The sequence below is a fragment of the Phyllobates terribilis genome, unplaced genomic scaffold (assembly GCF_046119375.1).
Source record: "Phyllobates terribilis strain yellow unplaced genomic scaffold, ASM4611937v1 Scaffold_11__3_contigs__length_659146591, whole genome shotgun sequence".
In the NCBI taxonomy this organism is placed as follows: domain Eukaryota; kingdom Metazoa; phylum Chordata; class Amphibia; order Anura; family Dendrobatidae; genus Phyllobates; species Phyllobates terribilis.
Window position 1 is genome coordinate 278,909,228 of NW_027362771.1, and position 19,786 is coordinate 278,929,013.

Below are 19,786 nucleotides of genomic sequence, written 5' to 3' on the forward strand. Positions count from 1 at the left end.
GTTTGAAAATTTCAAAAATTTCTCCAAATTTCCGTTTTTTTCACAAATAAACGCAAGTGATGTCGCAGAAATTTTACCACTATCATGAAGTACAATATGTCATGAAAAAACAGTCTCTGAATCAGTGGGATCCATTGAAGCTTTCCAGAGTAATTACCTCATAAAGTAACAGCGGTCAGAATTGTAAAAATTGGCCTGGTCATTAACGTGCAAACCACCCTTGGGGGTAAAGGGGTTAAAATGAGAATAATAATCAAACAGTTTAAAATACCATAATGCAAAATTACATTTCTGGCATTAAATAAAAAATGTCTGTGACCATTATAGCCACCCTTCTTTTTAATAACAGTGTTAAACCTTCATCCATGGAGTCTGTCAGTTTCTTAATCTGTTGACTATCATCTTTTTGGGCAGCAAATACATACATACATACATACATACAGTGAAGGAAATAAGTATTTGATCTTTTGCTGTTTTTGTAAGTTTGCCCACTGACAAAAACATGAACAGTCTATAATTTTAAGGGTAGGTTAATTTTAACATTGAGCGATTAGAATTTCCAAAAAAAAATCAAGAAAATCACATTGTATAAATTATTTTTGCATTTTTCAGTGAGAAATAAGTATTTGATCCCTCTGGCAAACAACACTTAATACTTGGTGGCAAAACCCTTGTTGGCAAGCACAGCAGTCAGACGTTTTTTGTAGTTGATGATGAGGTTTGCGCACATGTCAGGAGGAATTTTGGTCCACTCCTCTTTGCAGATCATCACTAATCATTCAGATTTTGAGGGTGGCGCTTGGCAACTCGGAGCTTCAACTTCCTCCATAAGTTTTCTACGGGACTAAGGTCTGGAGACTGGCTAGGCCACTCCATGACTTTAATGTGCTTCTTTTTGAGCCACTCCTTTCTTGCCTTGGCTGTATGTTTTGGGTCATTGTTTTGCTGGAAGACCCAGCCACGACCCATCTTCAGTGCTCATACTGAGGGAAGGAGGTTGTTGGTCAAAATCTCGCAAAACATGACCCCATCCATCTTCCCTTCAGTACGGTGCAGTCGTCAAGTCCGCTTTGCAGAAAAGCACCCCCAAAGTATAATGTTTACTACACCATGTTTAACGGTTGGGACGATTTTCTTAGGGTTGTACTCATCCTTCTTCTTCCTCCAAACACGACGAGTTGAGTTAATGCCAAAGAGCTCAATTTTTGTCTCATCTGACCACAGCACGTTCTCCCAATAACTCACAGAATCATCCAGGTGTTCACTGACAAACTTCAGACTTGTCTGCACACGTGCCTTCTTGAGCAGGGGGACCTTGCGGGCACTGCAAGGTTTTAAACCTTTAAGGCGTAATGTGTTACCAATGGTTTTCTTGGTGACTGTGGTCCCAGCTGCCTTGAAATCATTAACAAGTTCCCCCCGTGTAGTTTTAGGCTGATCTCTCACCTTCTTTATGATCAAGGATACCCCATGAGGTGAGATTTTCCATGGTGCCCCAGATCGATTTCGACTGACAGTCATTTTGTATTTCTTCCATTTTCTTACTATTGCACCAAAAGTTGTCTCCTTCTCACCCAGCATCTTACTTATGGTTTTGTAGGCCATTCCAGCTTTGTGCAGGTCTATGATCTTGTCCCTGACATCCTTAGAAAGCTCTTTGGTCTTGCCCGTGTTGTAGAGGTTTGAGTCTGACTGATTAATTGAGTCTGTGGACAGGAGTCTTTTATACAGGTGACTCTGTAATGTTATGTGCCCACGATGCGGATTTGGTGCGTTTTTTTGTGCGTTTTTTTTCCTTACGGAAATGCTGCAGAAACGCATTGCACGTCTTATCCCATGACTTCTTATGACATTTTGCAAGTTCTGTGCACATGTTCAGGATTTTTTTTCTGCATGGATTTTAGGTGCGGAAAAAAACGCAGCATGTCTATTCCTTGTGCGTTTCCGCATGCGGATTTGCCTTTGAAAACCACATGGCAAATCCACAAGTAAAAACGCTTCAAAAAATGTGTGTAAAATCCGCATGCGTTTTTACTGCCAAAGACATGCAGAAATGCTCTTGAAAATTTCTGCTTCATTTCTGCATCGTGGGCACAGGAGCCAGAACTCATAATGGTTTGTAGGGGATCAAATACTTATTTCTCACTGCAAAATGCAAATAAATGTATCTAATTCATACAATGTGATTTTCTTGATTTTTTTTTTTTTTTTTTTTTTTTTTTTTTTTTTGGGGGGATATTTTTTTTCTCTCAATGTTAAAATTAACATACCCTTAAATTATAGACTGTTCATGTCTTTGTCAGTGGGCAAACTTACAAAAACAGCAAGGGATCAAATAATTATATACACACGGAGAAGGTGTGTGTATGTATATATATATTATACAGTACAGACCCAATCGAGATGGTTTGGGGTGAGTGCAGCCAAAAGGACCAATAAGTGCTAAGCATCTCTGGGAACTCCTTCAAGATTGTTGGAAGACCATTTCTGGTGTCTACCTCTTGAAGCTCATCAAGAGAATGCCAAGAGTGTGCAAAGCAGTCATCAAAGCAAAAGGTGGCTACTTTGAAGAACCTAGAATATAAGACATATTTTCAGTTGATTCACACTTTTTTGTTAAGTATATAATTCTACATGTGTTAATTCATAGTTTTGATGCCTTCAGTGTGAATGTACAATTTTCAAAGTCATGAAAATACAGAAAAAACTTTAAATGAAATGTGTCCAAACTTTTGGTCTGTACTGTGTGTATAATATATATATATGTGTATGTATATGTGTTTTTCTTTTTTTCATCTTTTCAGGTTTTTGTTCCAAGGACAAAATGGCACTGTTCTGTATACTGGGGACTTCAGACTAGCAAAAGGAGAGGTCGCACGCATGGAGCTTTTGCATTCAGGAAGCAGGTGTGTAACATATGTATAGTCTGGTCATATACAATCCCTTGTGTGGTAAAGCTCACCCGCTAGTACAGTTGTGCAGAAGTGCGTGGATGTACACCGCTGCAGTCTATCGGGTTCGCTAAGCATGGCCTCCTTTGTACAATTTGGAGGTATGGCTGGTCTCCTTCAACGTGCCATCTTATTAAACTTGGCTATCTTGTTTAACATGTACTATATAACAATGTAACCTAACCGCCAGCATATAATTATAATATTTGTTGGCAGATGTCGGCTGGGAGTGCTGTGTGACTGCAATCTTCAATAGGAGATCCACTTAACTTAATTTTTATTTTTTGTTTTATTCTGTGATTGAGTAAAATTGATAATTGATGCTGTAGTGGGAACATCTCCTGAGTGCAGTGTTTTCTTACCATCAGGCATCTGCAAAAGTTTTCATCTGATGTCCCATACAGCACAGATACCTATACTGAATACAGGGGCAGCGGAATATGGAAGAATGGGTTATCCTTACAAGTTTCCCAGGGCAGCCATGCTTTATTAACAGAACATTCACTACTGGCTATTCTATTGTACAGCAACTCTTGGATTAAAGTTGCTTTAAAAATTATAATAAAAAAAATACAAATTTTCTACTGTGAGCCTGCTGTAAGAGGACGTGTCTGTACCCATGCATTCCCACAGTCCTGGCCTTGCGTTCTACTATTATACTTATGTTTGCTTTTTCCTTTCAGAGTGAAAGACATTGAAAGCGTTTATTTAGACACCACATTCTGTGACCCTAAATTTTTCCAGATTCCCAGTAGGGTAAGTCGTAGTTACTTGGGTACTGCAGTTTCGTTTTTCGTTACCAGTTTAGGCTTGGAATACATGGGTTTGTCAGCGTTCTATGACCACCAAATGTGTTCCAAAATGTATGTAAATAAATGATGAATAAACATTGTTTTCATCCAAGGTTTTAAAAGCCGTGCAGATCTAATACATCTCACAGCTAAGACAAGCGCCACGTTTTTCTTTCTCCTGTCCACATTAGTTTGCTACAGTGTATTGAAGTGTATAAAATATATATGCCTCATGTCCAAAATGTGGGACATAAACTTCTAGCAAATTCTTGAACTGCGAGAAGTACGATGACAGTACAGGTTTTCATCATCTTCTTGCAAATAGGAAAGTTTCCTTTCACTGACAGCAAATGGAGATCTTGAAAATGATATTAAAAGATAAAATATAATAGAGAATTGCAGGACTTCATTATAAGCATAAAAAAGAGAAACCGACTTTTAAAGGAAACTTGTTGTGTAAATACCGCTATTAATCTGTAGGTTAATAGCATTCTGAAACAGTGCGAACGCTGCACTGAAAGCCCCGCTACCAGGAGGAAATTTCCTTTATTCCTTCTGGTTCCCTCAGGCTTTCAGTCATCAAGGCATGGCTTCAGTCTCCACTCACTATATAGTGAGTAGCGGATGTAACCACATCCCAGCACTGACTGACAGCCGGCTCAGCACTGATGTAATGTACAGCAGGCTGTTAGCAAGGACATGGATACAGCACTCACCATGTACTGAGTGGAGACTGAAGCCGTGCAGGCTGCATCTCTATGACTGAAAGCTGGAGGCTGCTAGGAAGAATAAAGCTTATTTTCTCCTGGCAGAGGGGCTTTCAGCGAGGCAGCTGCATGGCTTCAGAATGCTATTAACCTGCAGATTAACCCCATATCTGGAGGTGAATAGCGTTTTTTCACATGACAGGTTCCCTTTAAATAAAGAAAATGTCTTGCTTACCTGTGTATTTCTACACCAAATGATTTTGAAATAGAATTGGAAGCAAAGTTAATGGACTATCCTAAAAATAGTTTATGGAAAACTCTTTACCTACATTACATAACATTGCAATTTGCCATATTCTAATTATTATAGTAGTCAAAGCTTTTATTTTCTACTTGTAAATATACAGTTTTAGATAATCCACCAAGAATATTTTAGTTCACTGCACGCTCAGCTATGGCTGTTACTTGCTGCATCTACTGATAGCCAGAGATTGTGTAACTGACGGAGCGTGGTGTACGCTGCTCGTGCTCACCCTGTGCAGTGACACCGGCAATGCTGTGGATGTGCTGAGTCTCTGTACAGGGAAAGACGGATCTGCAATAGAGGCATAGCGGACCTCACTACATATACTGGTGAGATGGCCACGTAACCAGTAATGATCAGGTATAAGACTGCGCTTCTCATTAGCTATGTGACTTATTGATTGTATTTGGACCTAATATTATTAATATTCATAGCCTTACATCTGATTGTGGAAGTGGAAATACCCCTTTAAAAAAGACTAGTTGAACTTGTAAAATCACAAACCATTCTATATAATTGCTCACCATTTTTGAGAGGTCACCTCACTATGAAGCCATAGCATTGGACGCAATGTTTGCTTTTTCTTTGGATTTACTTTAGGAAGAATGTTTGATTGGGATTCTGGAGTTGGTGCGTAGCTGGATAACACTGAGTCCTTACCATGTTGTCTGGCTTAACTGCAAAGCAGCTTATGGATATGAATATCTATTCACAAACCTGAGTGAGGAATTTGGAGCAAAGGTAAAGTGAAGAATACATTGTAAGTGGTTATCTCGCCATTGATTTATCACTGAGCTCCATGGTCTTGTCTCCTCATTTCCTTCTGCACCTTCTTGCATGTATTATAGTAGCTATTAACAACTGTTTTTGTTCTATGCTGAGACCAGGTCAATCTTGTACCATAAGAATAACACATCTGAGCCAATCTGAGCTTTATCAGGTTGTGTTCCTCTGTGACTAGTGATAAAATCCACAGCCAAACACAATATCCTACACAGTTGCCGATTACCTTCTTGTCCGTGTGCGGATGGGATTTTTATCAATTTCGGTGGTGGAGGAGGAGAGGTGAAACCCCTTGAATGTACTTGTACATTTTATCAGATCCACACATGTACATTAACTTTGTTTCCAGGTTCATGTGAATAAGCTAGACATGTTCCGGAATATGCCTGAGATTCTCTGCCACGTGACGACGGACAGGCGGACGCAGATACACGCGTGTCGACACCCAGTGGTAAACGCATTGCTATGGTTTTAATAATTGTTACCAGTTAGAAGTTTTTCCTTTTTCAGTGAAGGGATTAGACCATGCGGTTTATTCTCAATGTTGTGGTTCTCCTTATGAAGAAGTTGGTTCTACTTAGAAATGCGTTGAGAATAAACCACATGATCTAATCCCTCATCACGTCCTACGAATTTCTTAAATCTAGCTCATCAGCGCAGACTACTACTACTCCTGTCCTCCACCAATCGTTTCAGACATCCGGCATTCACAATCAGTGCTCAAACCCCCAACTGGTCTGTTAGTTGAACACGTGAGACTGGCCTAAGTAGGGGTTGAAAACTAATTTTTGTAAAGTCTATGTGTAGACCCTGCTCTTGGGGCCTCTATGTATATGCTTCAAGATCTGCAAATCCCAGGAATATGACTGCACGGTCGCCTCCTGTTTGCTTTATACATGGTGTACGTGGGATTTTGTGTCTCCTTAGAGTTGTACCAATGCCCTTTTATCTGTCTTCTTGGCCACCTCTCCATTTCACATTATTAATAATTTTTCTACGCTCACATTTCTATATGTTTACCTCCACCTTTTTATTTTCTTTTTAAGCATAAGGAATCTTACAACTTGTATAACTGTGAATGACCAAAATAATAAATCATTAAAGAGTTTGGTGTTTTTTTGGAGGTGGGGGTGTTCCCTCAAATCTAATAATTTGTGTTTATTTGGAAGAATGAAGAATTCCTGAGGGGTAACAGACTGCCTTGTGGAATGTTTTTCTCTGACGGGGTCCCTTTGCGCATCATCAGTATTAAACCATCAACCATGTGGTTTGGCGAGAGGACGAGGAAAACCAATGTCATTGTGAGGTCAGTCCTATTAACGTATTTTATTATTATTTACCTGATATTATTTGTGAGAGTTCATATACCAGTACCAGAAGATTAGATGGTTGGTTGAGCCTTTTAAGAATGAAAAAGGAAGCAGCCAAGGAAGCTACATGTCTTTTCTTACTTTTGATCATTTCTGGTTTACAGAATAAGAAATTTCAGTTTGTTACCAATCTTCCTTTTGTCTTGTGAAAGGATTAATGTAAAATCTAAGAAATAGAAGAAAATAGCGAAATGTTGTAGTAGTGGTTTAAAGTTGTCTAGGCACGAGAGGATTCACAGTTCTCCGATTCTTCACAGAAGTTGTCTGGTCATTTACAGTTTTGGTAATAAAGGATAATGTAGATCAGTTAAAGGAAATGTGTTTGGCAATTTATGCTGCCCAAGCCGTAGAATTGCATGATTGCAGGCCCGGAATATTATTTACTGAAGCTCACTGGCTTTTCAGGGGTATTATAGATTGAGGATCTGCCCGGGGACCATAAATGGAGAGCAGACCAGTCTGTTTTCGCCCCTGGCTGGCTCTTCCCAGCACCACTGCAGGTGCCAGATAGTTCTCTCCCTTGCATGTATGTTAGGAAAGACTTGTCAATCACCTGGAGCTTCGCTAGGAAGAGATGGCTGAGGGCGAAGGTCAGTTTGGTCTCGCCTCTGGCTATGGTCCCAGGGAGGATCCTCAAAGTATATAGAGAGGAGAGCAGACTGCCATCACATATCTCACACAGGGAGAGCCTGTTTTAAAGAGGTTGTCCACTACTATACAGAATGCCCCCATTGATTCAAACGGTTGAAATAAGTTTTTTTGTAATTACCATCTGTTGTGATTGTTGCCTGTGAGAGGCGCTATCGCTGGCCAATCACAGGCATCATGTGACCCGGCTGCAGCCTCGGGTGACATCAGCTGATTCTGCCTGCAGCCAGGTGTGACTCAGTGACGCCCTCCCCCTGATTGATGGGCTGTGGGCGGGGTTTCACCGCACGTCACAGCCCAGCATCCACCATGCGCTTTTCCTCTGCATTCATTGGGAGTGAATGCTGGGCTGTGACGCATGGTGAAACCCTGCCCACAGCCCATCAATCGGGGGGAGGGCGTCACTGAGTCACACCTGGCTGCAGGCAGAACTTGACGTCACATCAGCTGATGTCACCCGAGGCTGCAGCCGGGGTCACGTGATGCCTGGTGAGCGGTCAGCGATGGCTCCTCTCACAAGCAATAATCACAACGGATGGTAATTACAAATTATCTTTCCACCGCTTGAATCGATGGGGGCATTTTGTATAGTAGTGGACAACCTCTTTAAGCAATTGTGGGGGCGTTTCCCTTCTTTTTTTTTTCTCCCCCCTGTGTTTGCTACCTGCTTATGATTGGTCAACGCAATGTAGGGAAAAGAAGTACACGCCCCCAGAGACAAAAATCTGGTAACGCCCAATTGAACTAGAACATACATTATAAACTAAACGTTACAAGTTAATGTCTTCAGAATGGATAGGAGAAATTAAAAAATAAAATTTTTATTTAGTTCCGCAACCACTATTCCATTATGTGGCCAGTTTACCGAGCAATAACTAGTGAAAGGTCTTCCTTAAAGGGGTTCTCAGGCCCTAACAAACTTTACAGATGGGTGGATGTCATCAAAATTAAAAAAATAGATATACTAACCTGCTGTCATTCCCATGAATCCAGCTCACGACACTCCTATGGTCAGTGACTGGATTGGAAGCCATGATGTGTCCCATTCTGCAGTCAACTGACTGCTGTGATATGTGACCGGCTGCAGTGGTCAGATGACATTAATGCGACAACATTGGAAGGTTGTCATCAAACTATCACTTGACCGCTGCAACCAATCACAGGCCTCAGTGGTCAGGGGACCAAATGAATGTAACATAATTGTGCTGACACAGACAGCCGGAGCGGCCTGCACTGGATCACCAAGGGTGACCGCAAATGAATATGTCTGAGTTATTTAAAAGCTTTTTTGTAACATTTTGGTTAGGGCTGAACCCTCTAAGGGATAGGTTCACACATAGTTTGGGCAAATGTCTTTGGTGGCTGAATATTCTTTGTTTTCTATACCTTTTTAATATTGAAACGCTCGATTGACTTAGATTGTGAATACAGTTGAGACATACCGACGTATGACAAAAGGGCACTTTTGTCCACTGATGGCATAGAGACACATCATACATAGATTTCAAGAGAATTTCCTTGTCAAATATGCCCAAAATGAGAGTTTAGGTGTCTCATGGTAAGGCCACGTTCACATGTTCAATGTTGGTCGGTTTTTAATTCCTAAAATTAGGAGTGGAACAGTCAGAAAAAAGTAGAATAGAAACACGTCACCAATTCTGTATTTATCACCCACTCCTGGTTTTGGCTTACAAATACTGATGTAAAATACTGATAGTGTGAATGTGTCCTTAGTGTGTGTGATCTGTTCATGACAGTGTGCAGGATTTCTGTGCAACCCTGGAATGTACGAAGCGCTGGAACTGGGGACCAGGAGAAGACATTAAACTGGTGGTGAAAAGTGCTCATCCGCATAATGGATCTGTAATTCTCACCTTCACATTTAGTAAAGGAATTATTTATTTGCCTTGTATAATGATACGGGGGTCACTCGTCATGTTTGGTAAATTCCTGATCTCAGTCTAAATCAGTTGTCCTTATTTCCCTTGTAGAGCAGGGGACAGCTCCTATCGGGCTTGCTTTTCCTTCCATTCATCATATAGCGAGGTATGTTGATAAAGTTTCTCCTTTTCACATTTTCCTTAAATTTCTAGTTCTTCACTTGCCCTTATGTCAGGCTTTGTTCATCTATTTCTTCATTATTTGTGTCTTCCCTCATTAACCAATGTCCTACTATAGTCTAGTGATGCATCTGTATGGCAGCGAGTGGCGGGGGGGATTTGTCACTGCTGTTAGGCAGTCTGAACACCTAGGTGACAACCCTTATGTTAATAACAGTGATGACCAATAAGCCAGTTTAAAGGGAACCTGCCACCATGAAAACAGTCCATGTATGAATATCATACTTGTGGTCACATGACCGCCCACTCCCAGAGCAGGAGGTTCCTCACCGCACACACTGCAGTCACATAGAGTGACTGCAGACTTGTAGCTGAAGGCCGGACAACCCCTTTAATTGTCTGCAAGTGTAAAAAATGCATTAATGCTTTGAAATAGTAACAATCACATTTTTACATAGATGTATCAGTCTGTCTGCATATCTATTTTAAATTAAAAAAAAAAAAAAATCTCCACCCTACCCCTCCCCACCAGAAAAAAAATATACCAAATAAAACTATTTTACATTAAAAATGTGGCTGTTTAAAAATAAGCAAATAGCCTCTTCAAGGAAGAAGAGGACGTGGAACTCTAGCGCCATCTACTGGATGTAGCAATCCCAAAAGCTAACATTGAACCCCTTAGAAACACTGTTTTAAAAATAGTAGGCAATAAAAAAAAATATACATATACTATAGGATCAGCCTCAATCCCAGCAACCCGTAGTTAACCTATTTTGTGTACTGCATATTTTAATTAAGAAGTGCAAAAAGATGAGGGTGAGTTTCCTTTTCCCCCATTCTCTCCCACATCAGTAGAAAAAGTATCGAAATTAAATGTAAAAAAAATTTCATGTACCAATAAAAACTACAGCTCCTCTCACAAAAATCCCCCATAACCCTCAGTCCTAATAAAACTACTTCAACTGAGAATCCATGTTTCATTGTGCAAAAGTACAAAAATATATAAAAATACATATTTGGTACAGCTGCATTTGTACTGATTCGTAGAATAAAATTTAACATTTTTCTTTTAACCTCATGGTAAAAAAAAGAATTGCATTCCCCCCTTTTTGCATTCACTTCCCTTAAAAAAATATATAAAAATAATAAAGCCAATCAATAAATTATATGAATGCCACAATGATGTCATTGGATAATACATTTTGCCTGCAACAAATAAACACCCTTATGCAACTATATTATTGGCAGAAGTAAAAAGTTAAGGGTGTTGTACGGGCATTTAATTGCCCAGTACCTGGCACCCACCTTGATCAGCCGTTATCAGCTCCGTTGGCTGCTGGATGTAAACTTTGAGCTGAACAGAACAGCGGCCGCTGCCAGGAAGGGCAGATCTGATCTGATGTGGCCACTGCACATTTAACAAAGAATTTATTTTATTTTTGCAAAAAGCACATTATTTCTGCTAACTGGACCATTATTTCCTTATAGGAACCTAATATAAAAATATTGTATTCAATAACCTGATTTTCTTTTTTTTTTTCTGTTTTAGATTAAAGACTTTTTGCATCATATAAAACCTATGAATGTGTATCCAAGTGTGATTCCAGTTGGGAGAACGTTGGCATATGTTGAGGAAATGTGAGTAAAAAATATATATATATATATATATATAACAGCTTCTCTTGTATAAGTGTACATGGTTAGCTGTCAGACACTGATGGGACCGCCCGCTGGACCAAACATCCCAGAGAGAACAAAGGTTTAAATGATAAAACACAGGTTATAATAAATGTTGTCTCAGAAAACTATATATCGATCTACTGCACTCCCCCTGCGCTATAACATGGTGACTGCAGATTGCACTGAATTTACATGGTGACAGGTCCTCTTACAGCTGAGCTACAGGACGTACTTGTACATTCACTTGTGAGACCTCCTTCTTGAGTAGGACAGATCAGTACATCCAATGTCAGAAAGGGGTTAATGAACTAAAACTCAATTGCAGGGAACAGTAATCCAAAATTGTTGTCTGTAGACAGCACAAGCTGCTGATCTCAGTGATTGGCTGCAGCGCTGCAAACAATAACAGACAGCAGGTGCAGCGGCGGAGACTCTGCACTGGACCCAAGAAGTGGGGAATAAGGCTCACTTTGTATTTATTTTTTTTTTAATTGAAAAACAAACTGTGGCCGGGAGCAGTTTGTTTTTTTTTTCTTTCAAAATTTGAAACCCAGTTTAACATTTTCTAAAAAAAAAAAAAAACTTGACGTACAGTTGATATTCTGCTAGGAAAATGCATTTTTTATTTTAATTTTTCTATAAAAACAAAAAAACTGTGAGAATACCTTAATACACAATTTACCCTACCTGCAAAACCAGTAATATTGTTCCTTGTGTTGAATCTTTGAAAAAGACTCGTATCTGCTGGAATAAAGAAATCTAATAACGGTCGTTGATGTGAAATTAATTTTACTTTAAATTCTAAAAAAAAAAAAAAAAAGTTTGACTGTTAGATGTCTGCATGTTGGGCACTGTTGTAGCACTTATTTGCATTTACCTTGTGTCATGTGTCCTACAGCTTGAAGCCATTTTGTAGATCTTATTCAGAAAGCACAGAAGTCAAGTACAAGCCACTGGGTAGCCTGAAAAGATCCAGAAATTTGAGTTTGAATGAGACAGGTGAGACTGTTCATAGTAATGTATGTTTCCTGGAAGTTTTCAAATATGATTTTCTTTTTAATTTAAAGGGGTTGCTTAAGACTGTATCATTGACAGATACCCCCAACGATCATCTGTTGCCATTCACTTCAATAAGAGCTGAATACTCAAGAATGACCAGTACACGGTGTATGAAGACGTGCAACTGAAAATGTGTGGTCAGTTGGGGCGCTGGGTGTCGAACACAGCACCAATCTGATAGAGATGACCTAGCCTCAGGATAGGTCATCAATATCACTTGCTTGGACAGCCCCTTTAATCTTAATAGGAAGGAGAAACAAGCGCACTTAGGGTGATACAGTATAGGGTAGAGTAAGTTAGGGGGAGGTGAGGGGGTGCTCACCTAACCAGGTTGTGCGTATCACAACCCCATTATATGCCCGTAGAGTATATAGCTGCTGCAGTCATGTCCACAGATAAAAGGAAATCTTCATCTGCAAATATATTTGGGAGTGAACTGTCAGCAGTAGAGCGGCCAACCAGAAACGTCCATGTCCTTTCACTCCCCAATGTTAACAGTAAAGCATAGTTGCGGTTCTTCTGTGAGAAATGTTGTTGTTTGCTATGAATTTAAATTCTACTGGAATAATACATGTAGACCCACTCAATTGGGTTAATTATCTCTACACGGAAAAGTTTCCTATTGAGACCTGACTATCAATCAATAAGGTACACCGGCTGACACCTGAACCTTGGCCATAGTAGCCATTTACTGTAAGTGATGACTGTCCCTATACACACTAGTGGCTTTGGCACCCTTCTTTTAATTTGGGCAGGGCTAGCTGACCTAGGATGTGGTGGAGTAGGGGGCGAGAAGGATCGGCTTATTGAATTGAAATGTCCAATCCTTTTTGTTTTCCAGAGAACTTGTAGCCATAGGGATCTGGCCGCTGCTTCTTTCCCTGGCCCTTTTTAGAAAATGGGAGCACTTGACTGACTCCATTGTGCATCTGTGTATTGGAGAGGGTGTTGAGGAGGAATGGGTGTTGGCTGAATGGCCATTTGGACTAGCAAAGTATTGAAGGCCATATAAGTAACTTATCCTAATTGAGCACGAAGTTTAGTAGGGATAAATATAGTTGTCCTCACTGTTAACATTTTCTACATGATCTTGTAAAACATGCTGCAGGGAGCTATTCTTCTGCTGATCAGGTCCTTCCTCAGTAATTGGCCAAATCATGCTTTACCAGTTATCCAAACTGAGTTTTACTTTCACTCACCGGGTCCAATGCTGCCAACTTGCTGCGGTGGTTCTTTGTTGATTGGCCGAAGCGCTAAGTCTCACATCGACAGCATTGCAGCCAGTCATTAAAGTTAGCAGCGGAGCCGTAGACCTCATTGATTGGTTGCAGTGCTATTGATGTGACCACAGTGGTGCAGCCGAAACCAGGAGTGGAACAATCAGAGGAAAAGTATAATAGAAACACATCAGCACTTCTGTATTTATCACCCACTCCTGGTTTTGGCTTATAAATACTGATGTGAAATACTGACCAAATACTGATAGTGTGAATGTGGCGTAACTGTTGGACTGGCTTTAGTAATTCTCTGATTATGTGCACTATTGGTCATCTTTCACACTCTTGAAACCCTTTTTTTTTCTATATCACATTAATATTTTGCAGATGAAGACTGTGCTGATGGATTATTTGATGATTATCCATTGAATCATTTGAAGCACAAAATTCTAAAAGACGACAAATGGACATCGGAAAATCTGTCTTTAAGCTGTGGTGATAAACCCTCAGCAATCTACACTATTACCCCGGAGCCTATTGGTGCACTAAATGATTTTTTAGAGTGTGAAGAATCCAATGGAGAAGATGAGGAGGAGGAGGAAGAAGCTGAGGACCTTAAATTGGTTAATACAGGTACAAGGCCACCATCAGAATCCACAGATCAGTATGAAATGAATAGAATACCTGAACAATTGCCAGCAACTACCACTATTTCAGAAAACATTTTGCCTAAGTGGAATTTCTTCTTTAATTCACCGCCTGTTGAAGGAGACAACCCAGAAACTTCTGAGGATGAAAGGGAGAAAAATTCTCAGTCGCCAAAAATATTCAGTGACTCGGATGATTCAACTCATATATCGTCTGTAAACTCCTCCCAGTCGACCCACATCTCTGAGCAAGGTAGCCAAGGATGGGACAATCAGGCGGACACAGTGCTGCTGTCCTCTCAAGAGCGGAGAGCTGCTGACCCATACTGCATGATTGCAGGGGCTTCTCTTCTCCCAGCTGCTCCACTGACTGGAGATAACAATCCGCAAGGAGCACGAGATGATGGTGAGAGTGGAGAAAGGAGAGGAACAAGTCAGACCAGAGACAGTAAGCGGAGTCTACCAACAGGAGGCCAAGCAGCACTTCATGCTGATGGTAGAGCAGATTCTCAAAGTTCTTCTGACTTTGAGATTCCATGCACGCCTGAAGCTGAGCAGCCGCAACCTGAGAAACTGCACCATCTGTATGAGCGCCTGGCCTCAGGGGAAGTGAACTTGTGCCTTCCATGTAAACCATTCATTCCCTAGCCATTCTAAGATGATTTCTATCACTTTATCATTCACTACTGTTATTGTATCTTCAGCTAGAAGAAAACGCTTATATGTATGGGGCCATACAAGGGTTTAGTCACTTTGTAGTTTTTGTGCCTTACCTTCCTGTTAATATGATATAGTAATTACATCCACAATTGTTTTATGAAAATAGTAAAATGAAGTTGATATTTCTGAAGCAAAGAGCAGGGCTCTACACAGGAGACTCTGATATATAAAAAGGCGCGTTATTATCTGCCACCCCTCGGGGAATACTGTATCAGCAAATTATTTGTATAATCAAACATTCATGCAATTTTCCAATGTTTTCTGCGTTAATTGCTCAGAATTCTCCAGTGCTCTGTTTGCAGTCATTCAGAAATGTCATCCCGGGGACCAAAGATCTGACCATGGTTTTGATGGATGCACAAGCGCATGGCTTGGTCTGTCACAGCCCTGATGGCCGCACTGCACTATGCCATGCTCCTGTTTCACATGACCAGGACAGATTTTATTCCACTAGCAAACAATGACTTTTCCTATTGAATGACCGCAAGTAGGCATCCTGAAACCGGTCAGAACTTGATGCATTATATTATTTTCTAAGTTTTGTAATTGCTAAAATCAGACTACAAATCTAGTCCATTTCTATCAAGGCTTCTAGTAAAAAAAATTACATAAAGGTGTGTATTTGCAGATTTTCTCTTGGCAGAAATTTGGTGTGTGAGCCCCAATTCATCATGGCTTTCATGCTGAGACACTCCTTACACCAGAAAGCGAACTCCAGTGACCGACGAGTAAGATTTGTGGCGATGCGCACGGAGGAGCACACCACTTGTCAGATGCTCCAGATCCATTAAGAGACGTGAGCCTATTCATGAATCCGGAGCGTCTGACTCCACTATGCCTCCATATCAAGGCCGGCGTGAAAATCGCCGGTCTTGATGAATCGGGGCCTTACCTTACACCAGCGAGAACACAATCATGCAGAGGAAAAAAACCCTCTAAGCACTGGAGGATGGGGGGAACCCTTTCTAATATTAGTTTCAATAGGTTTTTTTTTCTCTACTGTATTACAGTTATGAAGGATACAGATGCTATCACTGTTGCTCTTGCCATTCCATGAGAGATTACCTATTTTTCAAGCTATTAAATCAAATACAGACATCCGTGAAGTGGGGTCCATGTTTGGACAGTACTCAAGCCTATGAAGCTGTTGAGTTTGGGTCAAGAGACCTGAAATAGGTATAGGCATATAAAAGTTTAATGAGCAGAAAATATGGCACAGTACTGCTGATTCTCCTGCATCCAAACAGTTAAAACTTCCATACAGAATTCTGTGAAATCTTACTGTCCAGGACGCAAATCTGCAGTTCAGATGAGTGTCCTTTCCATCTGTGCACAGACCAGTGTAATGGGCCAATGCACATGTTTGGGGTGAGGGATCTCACAATTTGTACTACTAGTTTTGTCAGTTCTGTGGATAAGCGAGTGCTAGTTACAATTGAGCTTAATGACACGTGCGTCCGCCCTCGATGTGAGGAGGTCTAAGATTTACAGGGAGCAGATCCATTCCAGTAACTGACACTGATTGCAAGATTGTCCCTGATATGAGGTAGTATGATGCGGTATTAACCCCTTCACGCTGAAGCCTATTTTCTCCTTCTGATGAGGCCCAATTTTTCAATTCTGACCAGTGTTGCTCTGCGGTAATAACTCAAAATAGCTGAAATATGTTGACGCCTGCAAGAGATTAATTTTTGTTTTGTTGTACTTCATGTTAGAGGTAAATTTAGGTCCAAATAAGTTGCATTTATTTTTGAAAAAAAAATAAAAAATAAACGTCTAACGGCTTTTTCATCATATTGCCAAGCAAAAAGTCTAATGGAAATAAAAATGGTACAGTAGTGTTTAAAATAATAGCATTGTGTTCAAAAACATGAGTTAAGCCCAAAATCTTTATACTAGTTTTTATTTCCATGCATTGGGAACATTGCACACTGTTTTCTAATTCAAAACATGAAGAGAAATGTATATAACTTTTAACAACTTCGCGCCAGAGCCTGTTTTTGCCTTCGTGACCAGGCCAATTTTTTCGATTCTGACCACTGTCACTTTATGAGGTAATTACTCGGGAACGCTTCAACGGATTCCCCTAATTCTGAGATTGTTTTTTCATGACATATTGCACTTCATGATAGTGGTAAAATTTCTTTGATATCACTTGCGTTTATTTGTGAAAAAATCGGAAATTTGGCAAAAATTTTGCAATTTTCAAACTTTGAATTTTCATGCCCTTAAGAGAGATATGTCACACAAAATAGTTAATAAATAACATTTCCCACATGTCTACTTTACATCAGCACAAGTTTGGAACCAAAATTTTTTTTTGTTAGGAACCTATAAGGGTTAAAAGTTGACCAGCGATTTCTCATTTTTCCAACAAAATTTACAAAAACATTTTTTTAGGGACCACATCTTATTTGAAGTGACTTTGAGGGGACTTTATGACAGAAAATACCCAAAAGTGACACCATTCTAAAAACTGCACCCCTCAAGGTGCTCAAAACCACATTCAAGAAGTTTATTAACCCTTCAGGTGTTTCACGGGAATTTTTGGAATGTGGATGAAAACAATGAACATTTAACTTTTTTTCACAAAAATGTTACTTTAGACCCAATTTTTTTTATTTTCACAAGGCTAACAGGAAAAAATGGAATACAAAATTTGTAGTGCAATTTCTCATGAGCACGCTGATACCCCCATATGTGAGGGAAAACCACTGTTTGGGCGCACTGCAGGGTTCGGAAGGGAAGGAGCGCCATTAGACTTTTTGAATGTAAAATTTGTTTGAATAATTAGCAGGCGCCATGTTGCGTTTGGAGAGCCCCTGATGTGCCTAAACAGTGGAAACCCCCTACAAGTGACACTATTTTGGAAACTAGACCCCTTAGGGAACTTATCTAGATGTGTGGTGAGCACCTTGAACCCCAAGTTGCTTCACAGAAGTTTATAATATTGAGCTGTAAAAATAAAATTTTCACATTTTTCCCACAAAAACGTTTTTCATCCCCTAATTTTGCATTATCATAAGGGTAATAGGATAAATTGCACCATGAAATTTGTTGTGCAATTTCTCCTGAACACGCCGATACCCCATATGTAGAGGCAAGCCACTGTTTGGGCGCACGGCAGGGTTTGAAAGGGAAGGAGCGCCATTTGACTTTTTGAATGTAAAATTTGCTTGAATAATTAGTGGATTCCATGTCGCATTTGGGGAGCCCCTGATGTGCCTAAACAGTGGAAACCCCCCACAAGTGACCCCATTTTGTAAACTACACCTCTCAAGGAATTCATCTATGGAAGTAGTGAGTATTTTTTAATCTTTAAATTTATACCATTGGGCAGTGAAAAAAGCATAATTATATTTTTACCACAAAAAAATGTTTTACCCTCAGATTTTACATTTTCACACAGGGCAATGGGTAAAAATGGTGCCGAAATGTGTCACACAATTTCTTCTAAAAGTGTCAATACCCCATATGTGGCTGTATCGTACCGCTTAGCCATACGGCGAGATCTGTGAGGGACGGAGCGCTATTTGACAATTGGAGAACAAATTATTGTAGAATAGGCATTTGGATTTGGGAGCACAAAATTTTCTGAATTTCTTTTGGGGGGGCAAGGGCCATTTCGCTTTTCCAGAGCCTTTCTGCTACCAGTAACTTGGAATATTTTTAACAGATGACGGACCTGAGTGGGGACTAGCTTTTTTTGAGGACTGAGTTGAAGCTTTTATTGGGAACATTTTACGTAACATTTATCCGGCGCTCTAGGCTGAGCACTTACATCGGGGTTTCCATCTAAATTTCCAAGTGATGTAATTCAGATGAAACCCCTGCGGGATCCATTCACTGTAATGAGGCCTGCAGAGTTACTCTGGACTCCGTCTGGCCTCTGTTTAGCGGTGTCCTTTTTTTCAGAAGTGCACAAAACTGTGGCCAACCGCACTTTTATGCACGCCTAAAACAAATGACACCGTGGGATCACAAGCCAGATTGCATCCACAGTGGCCTATATCTGCCTCATTACAGGGAATCTTCTGTCATGGGTTCGGTCTGATTCACGTATTTCAGAGATTTACACGGAAACTCTGGTGCAAGTGCTCAGCGCATAGCGCAGGATAAATGTAAGCAGAGCCTTACTGCGATCTTTGGGAGACATAATAAACAAATCAGTAGCAGGTGAAGAATTGGTTTTATTTATTTTTTACGCAGTTCCTCGTGCGGTATAAGTGATGAGATTACTTTATTCTTCGGGTCGGTGCGATTACAGAGATACCAGATTTATATGGGGTTTTTATGATTGACAGCTGTCACACACTAAGACGCTTTTTTTGTAAAATCTAGTTTTTGCATCGCCATATTTTGAGAGCTATAATTTTTCCATATTTCGGCCGACAGAGTCATGTGACTGCTTGTTTTTTGCGGGACGAGTTGACATTTTTATTGGTACCATTTTTGGGTACGTGACATTTTTTAGTCGCTTTCTATTCTGTTTTTTGGGAGGTAAAATTAACAAAAACCAACAATTCAGGAATTGTTTTTTGAGGTTTTTTTTTTTATGCCGTTCTGCCTGTGGTAAAAGTGATAAGGCAGCATTATTCTTCGGGTCAGTATGTTTACAGCGATACTACACTTACTATATATTTTTTTTATGTTTTGGCGCTTTTACACAATAAAACAATTTTATTGAAAAAAATATTTTTTTTGCATCGCTTTATTCTGAGAGCTATAACTTTTTTATTTTTCGGCTGATAGAGCTGTATGGCGGCTTTTTTTTTGGAACAAGATGACGTTTTCAGCGGTACCATTTTTATTTCCATTTTGCTTTTTGATCGCATTTTTTTTCCACTTT

The 19,786-nt window shown here is 40.0% G+C and overlaps 1 protein-coding gene across 3 annotated transcripts in view; it reads left to right on the forward strand.

The window, feature by feature from the left end:
* The window catches only part of DCLRE1C (DNA cross-link repair 1C), a 29,956-nt gene extending 12,942 nt beyond the window's left edge, over positions 1-17,014 (forward strand). Inside the window, exons 6-14 of one of the 3 annotated variants that reach the window (XM_073652352.1) lie at positions 2,805-2,906; positions 3,635-3,707; positions 5,354-5,494; positions 5,886-5,987; positions 6,706-6,842; positions 9,546-9,600; positions 11,164-11,252; positions 12,193-12,293; positions 13,958-17,013. In XM_073652352.1, coding sequence (XP_073508453.1) covers positions 2,805-2,906; positions 3,635-3,707; positions 5,354-5,494; positions 5,886-5,987; positions 6,706-6,842; positions 9,546-9,600; positions 11,164-11,252; positions 12,193-12,293; positions 13,958-14,865 — 1,708 coding nt within the window. In that variant the 3' untranslated portion in view covers positions 14,866-17,013. Of the gene's footprint in view, positions 1-2,804; positions 2,907-3,634; positions 3,708-5,353; positions 5,495-5,885; positions 5,988-6,705; positions 6,843-9,545; positions 9,601-11,163; positions 11,253-12,192; positions 12,294-13,957 lie in introns of all 3 variants that reach the window. The other 2 variants (XM_073652350.1, XM_073652351.1) reach the window with 2 other exon arrangements.
* The last annotated feature ends 2,772 nt before the right edge of the window (positions 17,015-19,786 follow it).